This window comes from Lontra canadensis, unplaced genomic scaffold, assembly GCF_010015895.1.
Source record: "Lontra canadensis isolate GAN:19392208 unplaced genomic scaffold, GSC_riverotter_1.0 scaffold30, whole genome shotgun sequence".
In the NCBI taxonomy this organism is placed as follows: Eukaryota; Metazoa; Chordata; class Mammalia; order Carnivora; family Mustelidae; genus Lontra; species Lontra canadensis.
Window position 1 is genome coordinate 4,553,438 of NW_022631024.1, and position 23,039 is coordinate 4,576,476.

At 47.3% G+C, this 23,039-nt stretch overlaps 1 protein-coding gene across 3 annotated transcripts in view; it reads right to left on the minus strand.

Moving 5' to 3' along the window:
• The window catches only part of ASTN2 (astrotactin 2), an 851,408-nt gene that overhangs the window by 641,305 nt on the left and 187,064 nt on the right, over nucleotides 1-23,039 (minus strand). For all 3 annotated transcript variants that reach the window (XM_032865713.1, XM_032865714.1, XM_032865712.1), the window contains exon 3: nucleotides 16,050-16,434. In XM_032865713.1, the coding sequence (XP_032721604.1) occupies nucleotides 16,050-16,434 (385 nt within the window). The remainder of the gene's footprint in view (nucleotides 1-16,049; nucleotides 16,435-23,039) is intronic.

Here is a 23,039-nt window from a genome sequence, read left to right on the forward strand (position 1 = left end):
GAATAACTACCATCTATTGAGCCTTTTCTTTGCAAAAGCCCTTATTTTATGCCCTGTGACATGTTCAATTCATTTAGTCTGACATCACGGGGATGCATAGTCTGATTTTCTCCGTTTTAGAGATGAGGACAGTGAGAGACTGGGGCATTTACTCATTTGTCCAAGGGTATGCACAGCCAGTAGCAGGAAATATAAGGGGCAAACCAGGACAGCCTAACTCCAGAGCCCACGTGCCTAACCGCCTATGGAGAGATCTAATTTCCGCTCCTTCATCTTCCCTCTTGGATCTTTATTGGCCTCAAAACACCCCTGCTGAAGGTTCCCTCTTTCTCTCTCTCTCTCATGAAGCCTTTCCTGATTTTCCACCCCTATTCTCTTACTTTTGGAAATGCACATTCCCCTTTCCCCAAACTCATGCACAGATGATTGGAATTACAAAATGTGACCCCTGAGGCCAGAATATTCTCTATCACCCTCTGGCCCTTTGAGGGGAGAGGACAAATCTTATTTTCCTACAACATAAGGAAAGACTCCTGCTTTTTCAGGGAATATTTCTTAGAGTACACAAATTGCTTTCTCCTCCAGGGCCCTACAGGGCAATACTCAGGCTCCACAACAAAACCAAGCTCCCCTCCCCTCTTAGAACACCGATGCCACCTTTCTCCTGAGGTTCCCACAACTTAAGAGCTGGATAAGGGAGTGGAGATCTCACAGGGCACCTGACCATGCACAGAGTTCAGCAGAGGCCCAGGGAGGAAGTGAATTTGACTTAGGCCACATCACATGCTGAAGGCTGAGCCCAGACTCCGTCATCCCCATTCAGTGCCCTCCACTCTGTCTCTCCCTACTTTGTCTTCCCGGAGGGAGAACCATAGGTAGAACAAGCAGTCATTGCCAAGGACACAGCTAGACGGGGTAAAGCTGTGCTGAGACAAAGCGAGCTGCCTGGGCGTCCACTGGGCAAGGCCCTCCCCCAGGGTGATGAACGGAGCCAATCAGGCGGCACTTAACATAATTATAATGAAGCGGTTGCATCTGGTCTCCCAAGGCTCCATTCACTAGGGAAATGATGAGGAAGCGATGTCTCTCTGCCAACCTCCCTGGGATACTTACAGAATAGTCCTGGAGCCAGGAGGCTCTACAAAGAAGCTTGAGGCTGACCTCTGCCACCTATTAGCCCAGTTAAGAAAGCTAGTTACGGGCATTCTTTTTTCCTTTTGCAGCATTTCTGTACAAGAGTGTACGAGATCTCAATTTGCACGAGAGAAAGTCTTCCTTTCTTCCTCTTAAAGAGCTCCTAGTTTTTCTAAGAACTTCTTCCCCCTACGCACACACCATTAGTCATGCCAGCTGGGCATATGGCACGAAGTTCTGGCTGAAACCTCCACTGGCCCCAAGCCATCTGGATATCCCCAGCCTCAGAATTCTGGTGAAAGGGGCAGAAACTGAAGGATGTAGGAGTTTAGACCTGAAAGGGTCCAAGCTGCTCACGAGGCAGCTGGGAAGACTGAGGCTCAGGAAGGAAGGGTGACTTTCCCAAGACCATTAATATTTATGGTGGATGGTCTCTGCACCAGGCTATTCATATATTATAGTATTTAATTCTCAAAACTACTCTAGAGGTCTGACATTATTATTAAACCGACTTCACAGATCAGGAATCTGAGACTTAAGAAGGGAGTTAGCCTGTCCAAGATCGAGGTGCTATGTGGGGACAGGATTCACACCCATGAATGCCCCATTCCAAACCCATCGTCCTACTGCTGGCTGGCCACTTTCCAGAAAGCCCTCCCATTATTTTAGCTTTGATTTATGGACTAGTCTGTCCCTAAACATTTTGGTAAGTCAAAAGTTGGTTAAATCCCATCCTTTTCCACATGCAATGGTGGGGTGCTAGTTGTTGAAGGGGATCCCATGGAGAATGCGTCTGTAAAATAAAGAACCGTTTAGGAAAATAATTCGTCATTCCCTGATTTATCTCTTTGCTAAGCTTTGCTATTCACAGACCAGGTTCTTTTGAGGCAAGACACACCAGTCCTGCTCTGAGCAGATGGACTCCCCACTGTTCTGGACAGGATATGATGCTTTGAGGGTCTGCCATCCCCACAGATGCCCTCCTTAGTGAAAGGCAGCTACGGGGGCTTCAGAGTCCAGAGTGTGTCCCGCTGGGTACGCGGAGACCCCACCATCCTGGCAGAGCTGATGGGACTGAGCCCCATGTCTGAGCAGAGACAGACAGCCCCGGGTTAGCCTGTGGACAGGGGCGTGGCCTGTGTGAGGCCCCGTCTCTTAGGACATTAAATTCAGGGGATGAGAAATTCTCTCATAGGGTGTTTGAACAGGAGACACAAGAAGATAGTCGGACTCAGATAAGCATATCTCATGAGAACAGGCGCCGTGAGGCAGCAGAAACCATGGGCATATACAGCTTAGGAGATAAAGAAAGGTCCAGAGAGGCTGACGTGGATTCATGAAGTTAACAGAGGTCCTTTAGGCAGAAACAGTGTGCTAATTCTCATTATATCCTAACAATGGCTCTTTCTCCATCAGTTCCGAGACTGTTTTCTCATCATCCCTGGGCCCTGAGTTCTCCAAACGTGAAGGCGGCAGAGCATGAGTGCAAAGCAAGCATTCAAAGGTCACACAGAACTGGGCACAAATCTTGGCTTTAACACAAAGCAGGGACACGATCCTGGGCAAGTTACGAGAGCTCTCCCTACTCTGGTTGCCTCATTTGAAAAAAGAAAACGGGCCCTGGGGTGCCTGGGTGGCTCAGTTGGCTAAGTGTCTGACTTTTGCTCAGGTCATGATCCCAGAGTCCTGGGATAGAGCCCTGCATGGGGCTCCCTGCTCAGTGGGGAGTCTGCTTCTCCCTCTGCCTGCTGCTCCCCCACTTGTGCTCTCTCCATTTCTCTTTCTCTCTCTAATAAATAAATAAAATCTCAAAAAAAAAAAAAGATAAAAAAAGGCAATTAGAGTTACGGACCACGCAAGCATTTTTTTTGGAGGATTAAACGTGTACATATTTATTGAGTACTGATCATGGAATTTGGCCCGTACAGTCTAGCTAATATTACTCCTGTTGCAACTAAAAATAAACCCTCATCAGCTAACCTAAAGAGACTATTCTTTGAAACCTGAATGAATTGAACCAAAGAACTCCGTGTCAATCATTCATTGACTCACTCATTTTATTTAGCCGTTCATTGAGGAAGTTATTTATTTGTTGTATGCTCTGCAACACAGTGTCCTAAATAACAAACACAAGGCACTGAGCAGAAGAGACAAAACACCTGGGGGGAGACAGACAATAGATACACAAATATGTATAATGGGTCAAATGGTGACAAAAGCTAGGAAGAAAAACAGAACAAAATAAAGGAGACTAGAGAATGTGGTGTGTGTACATGTGATTACGCATACTGTGCTGTTTCATACGGGGTGGTCAGGGATGACCACAGTGATAACGTGACCTCTAAAAAAAGACCTGGAAGGACTGAGAGAACAAGCCACGCAGATGCCAGAAGAAAGAACTGTGGAGGGAAAGAGGACAGTGATGCAAAGGTCCTGAGGTACCTCTCTCAAGAACCAATCCTTACAGGGGCGCCTGGGTGGCTCAGCTGGCTAAGTGTCTGCCTTTTGCTCAGGTCATGATCCCAGGGTTCTAGGATAGAGCCCTGTATCGGGCTCCCTGCTCAGCGGGGAGTCTCCTTCTCCCTGCATGCCCTCGCTCTCCCTCTCTCTCTCAAATAAATAAATAAAATCTTAAAAAAAGAACCAATCCCTATAGATGGTGAATAACAATGCAGCACAGCACAGAGCCTATAGTCAATGGTATTGTAATAGTGCGGTATGGGGATAGACGGAAGCTACACTTGTGGTGAGTCCAGTGTAATATATAGACTTAACCAATCACTGTGCTCCATACCTGAAAGTAATGTAACATCGTGTGTCAACTGCACTTCAGTTAAAGAAAAAGAAAAAAAAAATTAAAAGAAATTATAACCTATCAAAGACTGGTTACAGAAACTGTAAAGATTTGTCTCCCTATAACACAGAAGTACTATACAACAAAACAGGCACTAAAGTAAAAAAAAAAAAAAATTACAATGCAATAATAGCCTTTCCATTCTATTTCTGCACAGTGTGTTGGTTTGTAAGAAGCATTCACTTCCGGCATGTCTGGGGCGCTCAGTCGGTTGGGCATCTGCCTTCAGCTCAGGTCATGATCCCAGGGTCCTGAGACTGAGTCCCAGGTAGGACTCCCTGCTCATAGGGAGCCTGCTTCTCCCCTTGCCCTCCTCCTGCTCGTGCACACAGCACACACACACATACTCTCTATCTGTGTCAAATAAATAAAATCTTTAAAAAAAAAAAGAAAAAAAGAAGGATTCACTTCCATAATTCTTTGGCCATCTGACATTCTTGTGAAAATCAGAATCTCCATTCTACCACGGTGACAGCTACGGCTCACAACACGGTGTTTCTCAACCATTCCCTACTGACGGGCTGAGCTGGGTAATTCCTCACTCCGAGGAGCTGTCCTGTGCACTGTGGGCTGTTCCCCAGCATCCCTGGACTCTGCCCACCAGATGCCAGGAGCCTTCTCTACCTTTTCCCCCGTCATGACAAACAACGTCTCCAAACATCATTGAATGTCCCCAGTAAGGAGTTGACAGGAGCAAAATCACCCCTGGTTGAGAACCACTGGCTCAGGGCAAGGAAGTAATTAGACCAGAATCACAAAATCAGTGAGCGCGTAAGGTTCAATTCTGACCCCGATCTTCTGGTTAGGGGAGACCAACACCCCTTCCACAGCACACAATTTTCAAAAGCCGACCTGTGTCTGTTAACGTGGTCTGGGGGCCACGTAGTACACTGGGGTGGGGGTGGGGGGTTGGTCAGGGACGTGTGTGATGAAAAGGGGCAGTGGGGGCAGTCTTGTCCATGCTGCTGATCAGTGGTCTCGACTCAAGCGTGGAACAGCCTAGCCGAAGAAGGAAGAAGCCTCGCTTCCCATTCTTGTGTCCTTGCTGGAAGCCCAGGAGACTTGGTGGCCGAGAGCGCTTCAGAAACCAGACTCTTCTCCCGCCAGGGGTGTTGATCACCCAAAACAGAATGGCTCCTGGCCAAGTTACAAACATCCTTTTGTCTTCAGTATCCATTCCACGGATGGGAAAACATGCATATGAGAGAACAGGACCCTAGCTTTCACACACGGAGAAGAAAGAACACACGGGAACTGCCCAGCTGGGAAATGCCACTGCGCGGGGCATCCGTGGGCTACGGCCCCCCGGGCAGCCAAGTTTAAAGAGTCGCACAGGAGCTGGTCCTGGGTGGGGACGACCTATCTATGCTCAGCGGGCAGCACCGCAGCTGCCCGAGCTGCCCCAGGAGCCTGGAGCCTCTGACAGGGGCATAAGGAGGAGCTGAAAACCAAGAGGGCTCCAGGCTGTAAGCAAACAAAACAATTGCTCTGGCACTGGTCGGGGGAAGGAGCTGGCAGAGCAAGCTCAGCACAGTGTCGTCCATCCGACTCTCCTCTGGGGAGAAAACAGTCCCTTCTGCCAAGGAGTCATTCATTCATTCATTCTATACATATAGAGTAATCTCCTACAATGTGTCAGCACCGAGGTCTGCATCCAGGACTGGACTGGAAGAAAGTCTCTCTTCTGAAGCGGTGTGGCAGCCGTGTCAAGGGGACACTGGCTGGAAGCTGGGCAGCCTCTATTAGAGCTACCGCTGCCCCTCCCCCCCACATCCACACCCCATCCAACCTCAGCTAAACCCCTCCCCCTCTCTGCGCCTCTGCGGGCTACAAACTGAGCATTTCAGACAAAACCACAACAGTGGCTTCGGTGCAGAGTTAAAGCCCTGTGCTAACTAAGTATTTACACATGTGTTTGACCACCTTTCCTCCTCACAAGCATCCTGCAGAAAGGGGGCCCACGTCAGAGGTGAGGAGACTGAGTCTGAGAGGTGTTGGGAACTTGCTCCAGTTCTCACACTTCTTGAACTGCAGGAAGGACGCGTCTGGTTCCAGAGCCGGGCTTCCTTACCACCTTCTGCTCTGCTCTACTCTTCTCAAAGGTTTCTTGGTCTCTGTTCTGCTGCTAGCCTCTGTCTGCCGGGAAACACGAAACTCAGGGAATTGGAGAGCAAAAAGAATGGCCACCAAACCAGGCGTCACTTTGCCCTTACTAATGGGGAGTGGAGATAACACGCCTTCCAGAAGGTGCCAGAGCTCCTCGTGTCCTCCTGTCTTGATACAAATTGGAACAAATTTACCATTCCCGTGGCCTCTCTGTTCCCATGGCCTGGACTGTAAGGGCGAGCTCTATGTCCCCTTCCTCTCGGGAAGCGCTTGAGTTCAAGAGCCCATAGGGGCTAGGAAGGACCTACAGCAGAAGAGGGTCTGGTGGTGCCTGTATTGGAACAGGGAAAACAGCCCTTCCTGCCACGTGCTGGAAGACCTAGACGTCCCAGATGCGCCAATAATCAAGTGAGGCAGAAATGTGCATTGTGATGCGAAATGCCCTGATTTATAAAGATTGATAACTTAATTGAAAAATGTAAAGCTGTATGCTAACAAAACAAAACAGAAGAAAGATACCCGGGGACCAGATTCTACCCTAGAGACTCCAGAATGCAACCTCTGTTCTCCTGCCTTCCCAGCATCATGCCTTCTGAACATCATCTCCACCTAAACCCCTCCTTCACATCTTGACTGTAATTGCTTAACCCCTTTGTAAAAAAATAAAAAGTTCTTTCCTCAAATATCCAAACGGCTTACGTCTTCACCTTCTATAGCTTAGTCCTCAAATCAGTAAGACCGTTTTTGAGGATCCTACTCTTCCTTGTTTTATTTCTCCCTCACTATAATGATCATGATTTAATATTATATATAATTATACATATGTTTTATATATTTATGCTTATAAAATATGTATTTATAAAATACTTCAATTTTATATTTGTTTTTACAGATACATATTTTTTGTGTTCATTTTTATGGCCTTTATATATTAGAAAATAAGCTTAATGGAAGCAAACTTGTATATATTTTATTCACTGCTCTATCCTTAGCGCCCTAGACAGTGCCTGACACATAGTAGAGACTTAACTAAAACTTGCCAAGTTAATAAATTAAAAAAAAAAATGGATTAACAGGGGCACCTGGGTGGCTCAGTTGACTGTCTGATTTTCACTCAGGTCCTGATCTCAGGGTCCTGTGACTGAGCCCCACATCAGGATCCCCATTCAGTGGGCAGTCTGCTAGTCTCCCCCTCCCTCTCCTTCTGCCCCTTCCCACTCGGGCTTTCCCTGACTCTCTCGCAAATAAAAACATAGAATTGTCTAAAAAATAGATGAACAAATGTTATCTTATTAAACAAACATTTACCAACACTTAATGACACAGGGGTATTTAGTTAAACATGCATCAAGAACTTTAAAACAGTCAGATCATTTGACCCAGTAGTTCTACTCCTGAGACAATGTCCTGAGAAAATAATACAGAAGAGTGAAAAACAATGAAAGGCACCAAAATGTTTGTTTCTAATGAACACAAAATAAAAAGGAAGCAACTGACATGTTCACCAATAAATAAGCTATGAGACAGTCAGAAGATGGAATGATAAGCATGTTGAAATATTATGACATACATTTCATAAAAATGTAAGCTATAAAATAGTGGATTTTCGATTTTCAGCATGTAAAAGAGAAGAGGGAACAAAGAGGAAAACACCGTAAACAGTTACTGTAGCTATGAAGGTGGCATTATGAAAAACTGCTAATTGAGGCTTTTTAAAAAGTTTTCTACAATGAGCTTACACACTTTTATAAATCGGAAATATTAGGAAAATAAAAAGTGATGGTACGTGTGGATAAGGACGGCGACTGACTGTACCGCTGGGGGTGGGGGGACGAGCACACGGGAGCCACGGGCAGGCTGGGTCCCTGGGGAAGATGGTGAGCCTGAGCTGCCTGCACTCTCTCTGTGAGAGTCAGGCCCCCACTGGGTGACGTCCAGGTATTTCGAGGGAGACCGGTACGGGAGGTACAGAGTCCCTCACGTGCTGGGAAATTGCTCCAGCTCTGATCAATCAGGGAACAGTTTCTTCAGCCCCTGACATTTATCAAACCTCCTTCACCCTCACCTGTCAGTGTGCGGTGGGGCTGCCACTCCAGGACACAGTCTAATCAAGTCAGAAGCCTAGAGTGTCCCTGGAGACAAGGAGGAGGGGGACTCCGGGGGTGAAGGGAGAAAGGAGAGACAGGGAGCTGGGGAAGAATCATGAGGGAGGAGGGGGAAGCGCCAGTGCTCAGAGGATGCCCGTTTGTTTTGCTATCGTGGCAATTAATGCTGGGAAGTGACATTTTAAGGGGCTCTGGTGACAGCTTTGGTGACATTCCTGTTGGTGATTCCATGACAAATCTCTGTCTATATCTTATTTTAGAGAGTGTGGAGACAGCTCGGAGGACGGCTGTCTGGGGATGCCGAGCTCCTGTCTGTCGGAGGGTCTGTTCCTGCCCGCTGCGCCCAGCCTCCACAATGAAGCACCAGGACTGGTGTCCAGGAAGGGGGGGGGACACACACATCAAAGCAGAAACAGCTCTGCTGCAGAGTTGGGGTCTGGTCGTCTGAGGCCCTGTTGACTCCACTATGTGGGAACATTAATAGGAAAGAAAATGCACGTTCTACCATTACAGTAGCCAGTTGGGGTTCTACCATTACACAAGTAGCCAGTTGGGGAAGAAAGGAAAAGGAAAAGGAAAAGGAAGGGAAAGGAAAGGAAAGGAAAGGAAAGAAAAGGAAAGGAAAGAAAAGGAAGGAAAGGAAAGGAAAGGAAAGGAAAGGAAAGGAAAGGAAAGGAAAGGAAAGGAAAGGAAAGGAAAGGAAAGGAGGAAGGAAGGAAGGAAGGAAGGAAAGAACGAACTTCTCAATTCTGGATACTTGCCAGGCTGGCTAGTTCCAAGGAGCCTGTTTATTCAAATACAGATCTTGCCCCTCTTTGTTTTCTAAGAAGTCCAAACAAGAAAACAGAATGGAAACAGATTAAGTTCAAATTTTACAATCTGGGAACTAGAAGCAATTACTAATTGTGTCTCATCTCCAAGCCCGCCACACCATCTGCGGCCAATGGCTTCCCAGTCTTGTTTGAATGCATCCAAAGATGAGGAGTTTCAATGTTTGAGATGAAGAAGGGGAGGGCAGGGTAGATGTAACAAGTTGTTTCCCAAGTGACATTCAGCATGCTGCAGAGATAAATACAGTATCGCCAGACGGAGAGAGCTGTGAACGTGAACTCAGGAGATGTGGGTTTAAGGAGGACTTTACCCTCAAACTTACTCTTTGTCCTGGTTGGGGGGGGCAGTGATTTAACTTCTCTGAGCCCTGTAAGGTTCTTTGTCTCGCAAAAGGGTTCGGTAACACACAGAGTATCATATAATGTTTATGAAGCCATTCTATAAATGTTAAAGGACTATATAAAGTAAAGTGGCTATTACTGTTTTATACCCCTCTAAACTGTGAGCTTCTAGAAGAAAACCATTTCCCATTGTGCTTTGTCTCTTCTTCATTAAATCAAATGAGCACATAGTAGGTGCTCAGTAAACACCTGTTAAGCCAGCTGAATGAACAAGTGAATGAATGATTGTGTAGTGAGGAGCAGGTGTACACAAAAGATGATGCAGGACCTCAAGCATCAGCCCATTTCCCTCTACAACAGCCGATAAAGGTGTAGAGAAGATAGAAAGTACACCAAACAGTCTTTCGGACCTTTGGCAGTGCAGACTCCAAAAAGTACTTTCAGTAAAGAGAGGGGAGAGAGGCAGTTGGGTGTGAGAAAGTCATATCCAAACATTTCTTCTTTTTATGTTAAAGAATCTATATTTCAAAATAATCTTGTGTGGAACCCCAATGTATGAACAACTAAAAGCAGTCTAGCTCTGGGGAAAGCAATCCAGCCCATCCTGCCTTCCTCTGGCCCCCAGGGAGCTCTGGCAGCACCTTCAAAGGGGAGGCGGTGCTAGAGAGTGGGTTTCCTCAGGCTCTCGGAGAATCTCCCTCTGGGGCTCCAGGGCATCTGGGAAGACGAACATGTAGAGCCATGGCTTCCAGGATGGGTGGTGTTTTCCAGGCAGTGAGCACAAGGGGGGAAGTTTCTAGGTGGCAGGGGATGGAGAGAGTGTCCCCTGATGAAAGAATATGCAGGATACATGAAGGGTCCTTTGAGAGGTACAGCTGAATAGTTTCAAGAGAAAGTATACAGACGATGGGAACAGTGGGCCATAGTATGGGGTAAAAGACCAATGGGTTGACCACGGGGGCTAGGCAGGGGTAGTCTTACCCCTTAAAGCCCTTTGTGGATCACAGCTGTCTCATGTACCGTTCCCAATTCCTCCACTCAAACCTCACCTTGAGTCCCCAGAATTATCCTCCTCCAGGCAAGGAGCACGTGCTGGGAGCTATCACAGATCCAGTGACCAAGGGATCTGTCCTCTGGGGGGGTCTCCAAGTATAAGAGACCCTCTCTGAGGCTTAGGAGATCTTTGAATTCACGTTAAGACCACTCATAAACTAAAACCAATTCAGCGGTTCATACCAGCGTTAAAAAGATGTTATAAAAAGAACAGAAACTATCAGAGCATGCCACATATAATAAAGATAAGTATTCTTTTGCAAAACTTATTTTAGAGATATGCATACGCACATTCCCGTATGTGGGGGAGGGCACCATGCGTGCGTGCGTGCGTGCGTGCGTGTGGTGTGTGTGTGTGTGTGTGTGTGTGTGTGTGTGTGGCGTCAGCGCAAAATCTATTTCTCCCTGTGGCTGGCGTTCAATATTTGTAATAAACACAGCTCTAAGAGACCTGGATTGCTAGGATCTGAGCCAGGCCTTACCTCTCCTGCACAAATAAATAGACAGGATTAATCCATGTGGTATTGTCTTCAGAGCATGCTGGCGTTTGCTGGGTTCAAAGTCTGGCTTTACTACTTTTAGCTTATGTAACTCAGATGATCTACAAATTTCAGTAAAGGTAATTTCTTCCTTATGAGGTGGGAGGGAACAGCCAACAAAACACTGATTTAAAATACCAAACAGGAGTGCCTGAGTGGCTCAACTGGTTGAAAATCCAACTCTTGGTTTTGGCTCATGTCATGATTTCAGGGTCACAGTACTAAGCTCCACTTTGGGCTCTGGGTTCAGTGCTGAGTCTGCTTGTCTCCCTCCGCCTCCCCCTCCCTACCACCTCACTCACTCTCTCTCTCTCTCTCAAATAAATACCTGAATCTTTTAAAAAAAAAAAATTACTAAACAAGGTCTGTCTGGTTCAGAAAAAGGTTAGTAAGGAGTCCATTCAGAGTTACAAGCCGGTGGAGAGGCACAATGACAGCCATCTCTGTAGTCATTAATTTATTGTATTTTTTTAAAGATTTTATTTATTTATTTGACAGACAGAGATCACAAGTAGGCAGAGAGGCAGGCAGAGAGAGAGAGAGGAGGAAGCAGGCTCCCCGCTGAGCAGAGAGCCCAACATGGGGCTCCATCCCAGGACCCTGGCATGAAGACCTGAGCTGAAGGCAGAGGCTTAACCCACTGAGCCACCCAGGCACCCCTGCAATCATTAATTATTCATTCCTCCATCTACAGACCCAACACCTATGACATGCCAGATGCTCCGTTAGGCACAGAACAAACCAAACAGACATGGCCCATGGTCTCAGGAAACTCTGAATCTAGTAAGAAAATTAAAATATTTAATAAATAAGTACAAATTATTAAAAAAAAAAAAACTGAAGAGCTGATAGACGGTAAAAGGACAGAGCTCACATAAAGAAAAGAGCTTTGTCCGATGAGGTGGGATTTAAGCTGAACCCAGAATGACCAGAAGGAGTCAGCCATGACAGACTGGGGAAAGAAAAGAAGGGGATTTTTTCAGCAAAGATAATTGTGGCAGATGCAAAGGGTCTGTGGTGAAAGAAGCTAAGCCAGTGTGAAGAATAGAGAGGAGGCCATGGGCTGCAGTTCAGGAGCTGAGATAAAAAGCAGGGAGAGCTCTGGAAAAACTTACAGCATGAAAGCACTATGACCAGAGGGATCACAACAGAGCCACTGCTGTGGGAAGAATGGATGAAGGCAGGCATGGAAGTGAAGACCTATGAGGATGACGTGTTTGGGGGAAGCCAGAAAGACTGATATGGCTTGAGGAGGAAATGGCTGGGTAGGGGTGAAGCGGAGGGGGCTAGAGGCTTAGGTTAGAGCCCCTATGTGAAGAAGTTTGAACACCAAGGCATTTGAATAACGTGTTGGGTACAAAGAGCTCTGAAATTTTAGGAAGCGCTACACAATGATGACATTTCCATGTCATTTGTCATGGAATGGCGGGTGTCAGAAGGGTGAGTTAATAAACAGTCTTCCAGTTCTCTGTCACCCCAGAGTGCTCTGTTGACATCAGCACAAGTTCCCTATACTCCTGGGAACCTCTCCAAACACTAAAAATAAAATGGGATCTCCCTGTCACAAAGTCCTTCTAGAAGCCAATTTAGAAGTTCAGAATTACCGTGTATCAGCATCCCCCCTCCAAGAACAGATGTTAATTACCTATTTCTCTTCCCCAATTTATGGATGAAACAAGTTTATGGTTACAACACTTTTAACTATGCCCGTGATTGTGAGAGCTCGGTGGCTTCCCCAGACCATGGCACATGGTGTGGGATGGTGTGTTCACTGCCCAGCTCTGTCCCTACGATGACCGTTCTTGTGATGGAGCTGCAAGCTGGCTCAGCCACTTCCCAGCTCTGTGACCCTGGACAGGTTACTCAGTCAGCCTCCTCTCTTTGCCTTACTCTCCTGCTCCGTAGAATGGGAGCAATATTAGTACCCAACTCATAGAGTGACTGTGAGGTGTAAATGACATAATTCATGGAAAGTTCCCAGATCACCAGATATAGAGCTGCATAAAGGTCTCTGTCCCTGTTTCTATTTCCCCCTTTCTCCTTCCTTCTCTTCCTTCAATTACAAGCAGCATTCATTTTTTTCACGCTAATAAAACAAAATTAAGAAAACCCAATATCCACTCAGCCATCCTCTAGCCTTTCCCTTGATAAAGTGATAAATTTGTTATTTTAATTTCCTTGAGCTTTCATGCATAATATTCAGGGAAGGGAAACATACATTTAAGGATGGATAAGGAGAATTAGAATTAAAACGCATTGAGTTTCTGTTATGTACCAAACACAGAGCCAAGCCTTCACACAGGGACGTGATTAAATCCGCAGGAATGTGCCAAGGTGAAATTCAGCAGTGATATTCAAAATACCTGAGGAGTTCTAGGGCATAGGTATCAATTAGTAAGACAGGACGCAGGCCAGAATCCTGGGGAAGTATCCTAAAGCCACCCCATTCCTAGACAGTGAGAGCTTCGGGAGGGATCTTGGGAAGGGGCTGGGATGGCCACGCAGCAGGAAGGCACTGGGAGAGCTCAGGACAACAAACTACTTACCAAGACACAGAAGAAATTCAATATTTAACAAAGGGTCTGGGCGCACGGGTGTGTATCAGGTGAAGGTCAAACCTGCTCAGGAAAATGATCTTGCGGTTTGGAAACCCAAGCGGTAGACCCCTGATAGTGAAACTTTCTCCCTCTGCTCTCCAGAGTGTCCCCTCTATTATTCGCAAGTCCAAGCTGAAAAGCAGCCTGACAGAGCTTGAAAACAGAGAAAAAGTTTGAACGGATAGGCAAAATCTAAGTGGAAAGGTGCAGATCTAAGTGGGAAAGGGATTAGCCTTTGGCAATATAATTTCAAAAAGGCTATGGGATTCCTTCTGTATGGGTTGCCCAGCCTCTGAAGAGTTGACCTCTCTTGACGAAACCCACACATGGTCCCAGGTCACCCCACAAAAAAGAGGGCCTCATTGTTCTCTCCCAAGGATCCAATGGAGGCAATAGAGCACTCATTGGGTCTGAGCTGCTGTGAGATCTTCCGCAATCTGCCTGTGGAACCATCCCTCTCCTGTCTACACAAGCAGGACCAGGAGCTCAGGAATCATAACGTTGCAAGAACAGCCCCTAACGGCCACTTCTCCATAGTCAAGGTGACCAGAATCCAGTGTGGAGTCAGGAAAAGCGTGCCCTTCCTTTTGACTGGATTTGTCCCTCTTCCACCCTTACCACACTTACCAGAGCTCAGTGGGACTGGATCCAGGACTAAATGAAGGGCTTTGTGTTACTTCAAACTGTACTTCCTTTTAAAGCCAAGGCAGAACATTTACAAAAAATACTATGGGTCCAGTGAGAACAGGTGAGGTGAAGGCATGACCTTGAGGGGATGGTGAAGAAGGTTGCCCAAGGCCACAGCACCAGGGAACCCAGGAATGGGGTTCAGTTCAATTTGCTCATCTCCATTTCTTGGGAAGGGGGAGGGGAATATCAGGAAATGAACAGTTCAAAGACAGGAGCCACCTGGAGGACAAGGGAAATATCCCAGATCATGGTAGCTGGAATATAAAAGGAGATTGGAGGTAACTACTCGACATCATTAAGGACACTCTGGATGTCCAGCTAAGACCAGGGTTTTGAAGTCTACAAATGCAGTTCTCAGGGATCCAACAGCTGCCACATATGAGGGCCTGGGGTAGGCATTTTGCACATATTTTGTTGTTATCTTGAATCCTTCCAGAACGCTTAGGCAAAGGAACCGAGACTCAGAGCGTTGAATTCCTGTTCTTCCAAGGTCACCCAGTGAATAAAGGAGGCAGAATTTGAACCTAGGTCCACGTGACTCCAAAACCTGCACTCTAGCCTACTGTCTCACTCTCGTCCCCCTGCGGGTTTCTAGGCTTGACAAAAATGTCTCCTTTTAAGAACCTCCTAATGTTCTTATGAGCAACATGGAAAGATGAATCCAAGAGGAAGGACCCCAGAAGAAGAAAAGTAGGATACAGAGTTCAGAACTCCAGGACTAGCCCAAACAGCGAGGGTTTTTCTCAATTCACAAAAGGAGTGGGTCAGTGTCAGCACGAGGGTCTCCAGGCTAAGCTTTTAACCCACTGTCATCACCCGTATCACAAAGACAAGGAGGAGAAAAAAGCAGAATAAGATATTTGCAGCATTTACAGGACAAGAGCCAAATTCCATCTATAAACAAGATGGTTCACCAGACACTTAACAAAGATGAACAGGAACATACTCTGTGCTTGCGTCCGAATAATCAATTGTCTACCAACTTCTGGGAAATGGGTCTTTGCAACAGCATATATGAAAAAGGGTGAGAGGTTTCAGTCACCAAAAAGCCCAGTATAAACCAGCAATAGTAGCACAAAATGTGATCTCAAGCTGCATCAACCCAAGTATAACAGCTGGCAAGAAGGAGGTGAAAATCCCATTTTGCTGAGCACAAGAGCATTCCCCCCTTGAGGCAGAGGGGTGTTAGTTCTGGCGTTTATATTCTAAGACACGAAAAATTAGACTCTCCATCTACAGGACAGTGACCCACATGGTGAAATGTCGGAAAACTGTCACTTGAGTCCAGTTGAAGAAACTGGGATTATTTAGGTTGGTTTCCAGAAGTTACAAGGTATCTTTTTTTTTTTTTTTCTCTTGTCAAATTTTCTAAGAGCTGACTTAGAGAAGAAAGATCAGATTCATTTTCTTTGTGGATGTGAAGGGCCAGACAAACAGATTTCAACTCAATATAAGGAAAAACTTCCTAACAGTAGTGTCTGAAAATGAGATGAATTCTCTCAACTGAGTAGTGAGAAGGCCATCAAGGGAGGTAATCAAGAGACGAAGGAGGGATACTGAACTATATAACTTCTAATGCTTCTCAAAACTCAAAGAACACTGGCTTTTTTTCTTTTTTTTCCCACCACTACTGAAGAGCTAGAGAAGACAAATTTGGATAACCCAACAGAGACTGGCCATAGATCCAGAATGGCTTAGCCCAGAAGACACCACCTGTGCCCTCAACCACCCAGCTTCCGCGCCTCTTCCCAGCTTCCCAAAAGGTCCCCCGGAGGGTGGGATGCAACAAGAAGACTCACCTTTCTTCTCAAAGTCCCCCTTCTCTTCTCCTGGCCGGCCCAGACTGTCCAGGCTGTGGGTCACCTGGCTGCCAAACTCATCCTCCCGGGAGACGTGGTTGGCCCGCCGGGGAAGGTCCTCATCCTCTTCGTAGTCATAGTCATCCAGGATGGGGGTCTCCCGGATGGGCACTCCAATGACAGAATTGTGAGCCTGCAGCCGAGAGGAGCGGAAGCTTTCCCGGGCCTGGGGCCCCAGCAGCACAGACGGGATGTAGTGAATCTCATGCGTGGCTTCCGTGCTCGCACTCTTCTGGGGGATGCGACGGCGCTTCTGCCAGCGCCGCTGGGCGTACAGAGCCACAGTGAACACCAGCAGCAGAAGCAGCAGTGCAATGAGTCCACCCTAGAGCAGAAGGGAAGAAGGACAGCGAATGGGCCACGGTTCTTTGGGCTAGAGTGTCAGAGGGGGCTTTCCTGTCCACTCCACTCGGCCCAGATCCCCGGACGAGGCTCATAAAAACTCAGGAACCACCAGCCACAGCCGCTGTGTGATCTTGGGCAAACTGCTTGACTTTTCGGGGCTTTGCTTTTCGTGTATATAAGGATGAGTAAGGATCCCTGCCCTCCCTTCTCCACGAGGTTGTCACAAGGAGCAAACGAGGTGGATAACGGTCACATCAGAGCCACACAGACAGCTAAATGCTGGAAGAGTCAAGGGCTGTGGCTTCACACAGGTGAATATCTGAATTTTGGCTCTGCCTCCCATGAATGGGGCAACCCCAGGACATTGGCTCATGCTCTCTCAGCTTTGCTTCCTCATCTCTAGAATGGGTCCACTGAAGTTGATCCTTCAATAGGAGATAGGAGCCTTTTTTCCAACCTGCTGCATATCTGAGACAACTTTATAAGGTCAAACATAATTTCTGCATAGTCTCATATATCCTTCATTATTAGAAACACTAGTCTTTTTAAATTAAAAAAATGTATTTATTTATTTGAGAGAGAGAGGGAGAGCAAGAGGAGAGGGAGAAGGAGAGAGAAAGAGAAGGAGATTCTCCAGTGAGCAGGAAGCCCTATGTGGGGCTCAATCCAAGGCCCCTGGGATCAGGATCTGAGATGAAGGCAGACGCTTAACCAACTGAGCCACCCAGGTACCCCAGAAACACTAGTCTTCTAGTACGTGACTTCCAATAGGGGGCCTGAGACAAAATACGTGCTTCATAAATATTTGTTGAATGACTAAATGAAAAAAAAAAAAAAAACACCTTTCTAGGATTCTTTTAATCAGAACATTAAGGCAAACTGAAACTTATTTTTCTTTAATACATCCCTCTGGCAAATATTCAACTGAGTTTGCCTCCCATACCTTACGTTGGAACAGTTTACAGTGTATGAACATATGTTACATGATTCAAAAGACTCGTGAAATACCCTTTCCATGTTCTTTAAGAGTAGGGTAACTTACAAACACGTCTGTGAATGGAGGTGCCCCCTTAGTTACCTTGCTTTTCTTCCTTACAGATTGTGCTTTGGGGCTGGGGGACAGGAGGCCGCGTCGTTGAGTCCCTGAGGGTAAGCCCCAGGGTCGGGAAGGACCGCCTTCACTCGGGGTGGAGAGGGGCCTGGAATCAAGAGACTCAGAAACTCGCGGTGAGCCACAGAGCAAAAGCTGAGCTTTGCTTTTGGCTGTGACTTCTGTTAGGCAGACCTGCTTGGGCCAGGAAGAATGCTGTTTACTAAAATAATCTGCTATCCTCCTGCCTATGCCGGAAAGCTGTCATGTTCTTTTTGCAAGGCCCTCGGGTCAGTACGCTGGAATTCATCACTTCCACAGCAGGTGGGGAGCGGGTGGGAAAGTGGGCTAAGAGGTCCCCAGGCATGCGGGTACAGCTGACCACCCTGCCTTGACTTCAGGAGTGAGCTGCTGTGGAATCCCCGGAAAGCTTCCTCTGGATGTCAGAACTTAAGCAAGAGGACACAAACCCAATAAATCTGCAAGTACATGCATTTGCATGTGTGTGCAAGTGTGTGTGTATGTGCGTCAAATACACATAAAATGGGTGCATGTGCGTGGCTCGTGACCTTCAGAGCCCCCCAAAACAAGAACAGATCCTTGTTCCCCCAGAGAACATACAATAGTGATTTCTCTGTGTCTAGAAGTCTCGCTTAATGGGCATTACTTGTCAGTTTTTTTTTCCCACAGAGAAGAAAGGGAGGAGACGGAAGGAGGGAGGGATATGAAAGAAAGAGATAACAGCGAGGACAGTGAAGAGAGAGAGGAGGCAAGAACAACACTGGCTAAAACCAGAGCAGGCCCTCTCCTTACTACTCTCACTTCCTGTTATTTGATCTTCAAGACAATCTTATGCGACGGGATGTAGTTCTGTTCTATTGATGAGATGAGGAAAAGGCGGTTCAGAGAGGTTGAGCAACTTGCTTGAAGTCACACAGGTTTTGATCCTCGGTCCATCAGGGTACAAAAGGCCAGGATGTGGTAAAGCAGGGATCTAAACTCTAGGCTTCACTGCACAGCCACCGGCTATTCGATGGCGTAATGGTTCTCACAGACCGCAGGGAGGAGAGGAGAACATGGGAATGACGGTGGGGGTGCACAAAAAGACAGCAAATGCTGAGGAGGGAAAAGGAAGACGCTATCTTCAAGTCCAGAAATCGAGGGGCACGTCTCAAGGCTGCTCTTCAACAAAGTGTTTCATTTTGGTTACTGACATCTTGGGGAAATCCCCTTGCCTATCTTCACACCTCCGGGCACTTTCCTGGCTGGGAGGGTCAGGCCCTGCCTGGTCTGGGACCCTTCATTCCCAGCCCCTCGTGTCTACCCTGTTTATGAGGGTCTGACCCTGTGGTCTGATCCCAGTTTTAATAATGACCTGGGAATGATAAGGCCTAACCCAAATGACCACTTCCCTCCACGACTGCCCCCTCCCTGCCTCCACTGCCTCTAGCCCGCCCTCCCCGGTCACCCCTTGGATGTTGCATCAGCTCCTAAATCCAGACCAGCAGCTCCTGGAAGGCAGGAAGCCTCATGCTTTGCCTGCAACACCCACAGCAGCATCTGGCACAGTGGCCAAGGGCTGGCCTCAGAGTGACACAACTGTAGCCCAGACTCTATTCCTTAGGGGCTCTGTGCCCTTGACTAGGTCACGTCTGCTTTCAGAGCCTTGGCTTAAATGGGTTGGGTTAAATAAGGGCAGTATTCCCAGGGTCAGCTCACTGGGTCGTGAGGCTGAGTGAGATATGTGTGGGGTATTTAGTGCCATGTGCGGGATGTGACAGCTGCTCACAGATTGTTAGCTATCGCTGCCATCAACAGCATCGGCAAGGGTCTGTTTAATGCAAATGAACAAAGGAAGGAATGAATGAAGGAATAAACAGCTTGACCTGCAACCCAATGCCTATTCTGCAAGACTTGTCTGGAGTCCTCCAATCCTTCCTAATCTGGACCAAACTCGTCACAGGTGCTCTGTATCCATTTACTTTTCTACAACTGTGCGCGTGACGTATCTTTGTCCTATGCGAAGTAAGGAAACTGAGGCACAGAGACAGGAGGTCCATCATGCCGACCTCAGCTTCCACCAGCCTCGGCTGAGCCACAAACCATGTGGCTTCTGTCACAGATCAGAATTTCATTGTGAAAATTTGACCCAAGGAGAATCTCAGTTTTCAAGGGTTTATTGTGCCAAGGACCTACTGAAACAAATGTCCCCATGCGGGGCTCCTGAAAGGCCAAGGGGACTTCACCTTAAACACAGTAGCCGCAGGACTAAGCAGCTCTGTGCTCCTAGAGGCTGAAAATGTAGCGGAGTAAAGGACACTGTGGACAGGCTCCAAGCAGGCAGTAAACAGGTTCCAAATTCAAGTTTACTCACTGTGTTTGAGCTTGAATTTCTCAGATTCCCCTATGGACCCTCAGTTTACTCATCTGTAAATTGGACTTAGCAATACTTGGAATAGTATAGCATGGCTGGGGACAGAGAACGACAAAGGGTCAGAAAGAGTTCTTTAAATCTCATGCTACCACACAGAAGCTGGGCAACCTTGGACAGAGGAATGAATCTCCCAATCGCATGTTTCTCATCCATAAGATTGGGTCACAGACATCCACAGAGAGAGAGGTTAGGTGTGGGCTCATGGCCGTGGAGAGCCGTGCTCAGTGCCTGGTACATGGCAAACCTGTGATCAGCTCTCACTCCTGCGTCTCAGCCGGTTGCTGAGCAAAGACTGTGATAGCCCTTGCGAACCGAGAAGCGCTGTGGACAAGCTCTAGAGAACCATGTGTCCACCTCTGGTCCTGGTGGGACAGTTCGCCCTAAGAAAGCAGACAAGTAACTCAGAAGCAAGAAGAAACCATCAACCACATCCTTGCAGATGGTCCTTGGACCAAGCTGCTGCGCTAGCCCACCTACACAGAGCTGTACCCCGTTTCTTTGTGGCCTTTCTCCACCAAGGACAAGCCAACAGAAGAGCAGATGACACCAGGAAAGTAAGCAAGGCCAGAGTGTCCAGCCAGTGAGTCTGCACGCCGAGAGCCAGCACGAGCCCTGGAGGTGAAGAAAACACTGCAGGGCCACAGCAAGCCAAGGAGGGAGAAGAGGATGCCGGGAAAGGCTGTGCATTTTCAGAAAGCAGGTTAAGAAGAGGCCGAGGCTCCAGGGGTGGTGAGCGAAGGCCCTGTTGGACTCAGGGACGACCTGATGCCAAATTCGATTTGGACTGTGTTCACTCTTGGGCAGCCCAAGACAAACAAGGTTGGAGAAGTGGCAGCGATTTCCAGAAATAAAAATGCCAGTCTGTTAGTTAGGGGTTGGTTTGTGTGAGACTGTGAGCATCACAGGTCTTGGGGTGATTGGTTTGACCTTTTTCTTACAGATCTAAGGATTTCACTAAGCTGTCAGGGAGGAATTGGGAAAGAGACAGCAGGAGCAACATGTGTCCCTGTCTCTTATGGAACCTTCCCTACTAGAAGTCTCTCTAGAGCAGGATTAGCCCACTTCTCTTATTCTGTTGCTGATGGTGAGTTGCAGATCCCCCAGTGGAGGAAAACAAGGGTTACGGTGGGCCATGTCAAGGGTAGAGTGCTATGATGGGGAAAGCAGGTGTCTGGGGGCTCAGAGAACTGTGTGGGGATCCCTGAATCCCTCCTGGCTATGTGTGACAAGCTGGCTGTGATATTTTATCTCCTTGGGCTGCATCCAGGCTCACCTGTAAAATGCGCTCATTGTTTCCAATGTGAAAAGTCATGCCAGGGATTAAACAAGAAAATAAAAGGTCTGGCACCGAAATACTCAACAAATATCAAATATCTCTATTCAAATCCTTTTGCACCTCCCTCCTTGCTCAAAACCCCTTCTTGGCTCTCCAAGGCCCTCCAAATAATGTCTGGACCCCTTGCCTGGCATCCAAGGTCCTTCATGATGAGATGCTCGCTTCTTTCTCAGGTCCAGCTCCCCCAAACCCCACCAGTCTCATCCCCTGTCTTGGAGCCATACTGAGCAATGAGAGTTCCCCCAAAGTGTGATGCTCTGGGTTCTTCCACACTGGGTGTGTCCTCAGCCCAGGGTGCTCCCGCGCCCTTCATGATGTAAATAATGACCCCCCCCATTCAGATCCACCCAGAACCTCAGAATGTGATCATATTTGGACATAGGGTTGTCGCAGTTGTAACTGGTTGAGATAAGGTCATACTGGATTGGGTGGGTCCTAAATCCAATGACTGATGTCCTTAAAAGAAGAGTAGAGAACACAGACGGACAGGCAGAGAGCCACACACAGAGACAGAGGAGAAGGAGGCCCTGTGAAGGCGGAGACAGCCTGCAATGGTGCGTCGACAAGCCAAGGAATGCCTAGGATTCCCCACAACCATCAGAGGCTATTGGGAGCCGTGGGACAGATTCTCCCTCAGCTTCCAGAGTGAGGAAACCCTGCTGACAATTTGATTTTGGACTTCTGGCCTCCTGAACCGTAAGGGAATGCGTTTCTGTTGTTTTAAGCGTCCCACTCCGTGGTGATTTGTTATGGCAGCCCTAGAAACCTAATACACTCCCCTTCGTCTGCTCATTTCAACTCACGCAGCCATCTCAGCTCGGCGATCACTTCCTCGGGGAATGTCTTGGCCTCTTCAGGTTGGGGCCGGTCTGTGACGTCTCCTCTCACAGGCTTTCTGTGGTTTTCAAGGATCTGTAGCACTACCGCAATATGGTCATCTGGTTGACCCTGTTCCTCATTCCTGAGTTACCATCTACCCCCACCATTTACCCAGTCTACGCTGTAATATTTGGCCCAGAGTAGGTGCTTAATAAATATACAGAAGCCTAAAATCTTGACCAGACATGGCAGAGAAATAGAAATCATACTGTCCCCATACCAGCTCTGACCTCAGCATCCAAAGGGCACCCAATCAAACCTCGCAGGGACCCTCCCTGCTGCTCTGCCTTCATCCCCCTGCTAGGACCTCCAGCTGATTTGCTTACAGACACAATATCAAACACCAAAAAATATATAAAGATGAAAACTAGAGAGGGCCCCAAACTACCCCACTGAGAGAGCTTTCCAAAAAGTCAAACTTAGATCTCCATTCAGCCTGGCCTCATTTTAATCTATTTTTTCATGTTAACTATCCAGGCACGGGAGAAGGAGTCAGAGAAAGAAAAAAAAAAAAAACAAACAAAAAAAACGGATAATGTGAGAAATGCTTTATTTGACAATGTGTCATTGGGAAACTGATTATTTCTGTCTCCGGCCTTTTTAATATTCCCTCACAACGGCCAAGCTGCAAAGGGATTTGGTATTCTAAGGCTGGATTTATAATACTCTGTTCAGCAGTGATAAGAACATGGGCCTTTAATCCTCAGAGCTGTGAACATGCATATTCTCCCAAGTAATGTCCTTCTCTTCTCGTCACTTGTGTCTGGTCTCGACAGCCGGCCCCAGCATGGCTAAAGACTGATGATCTACTGGGTGTGCTCCTGGCCATTTGCCGAGCAAGGAGCT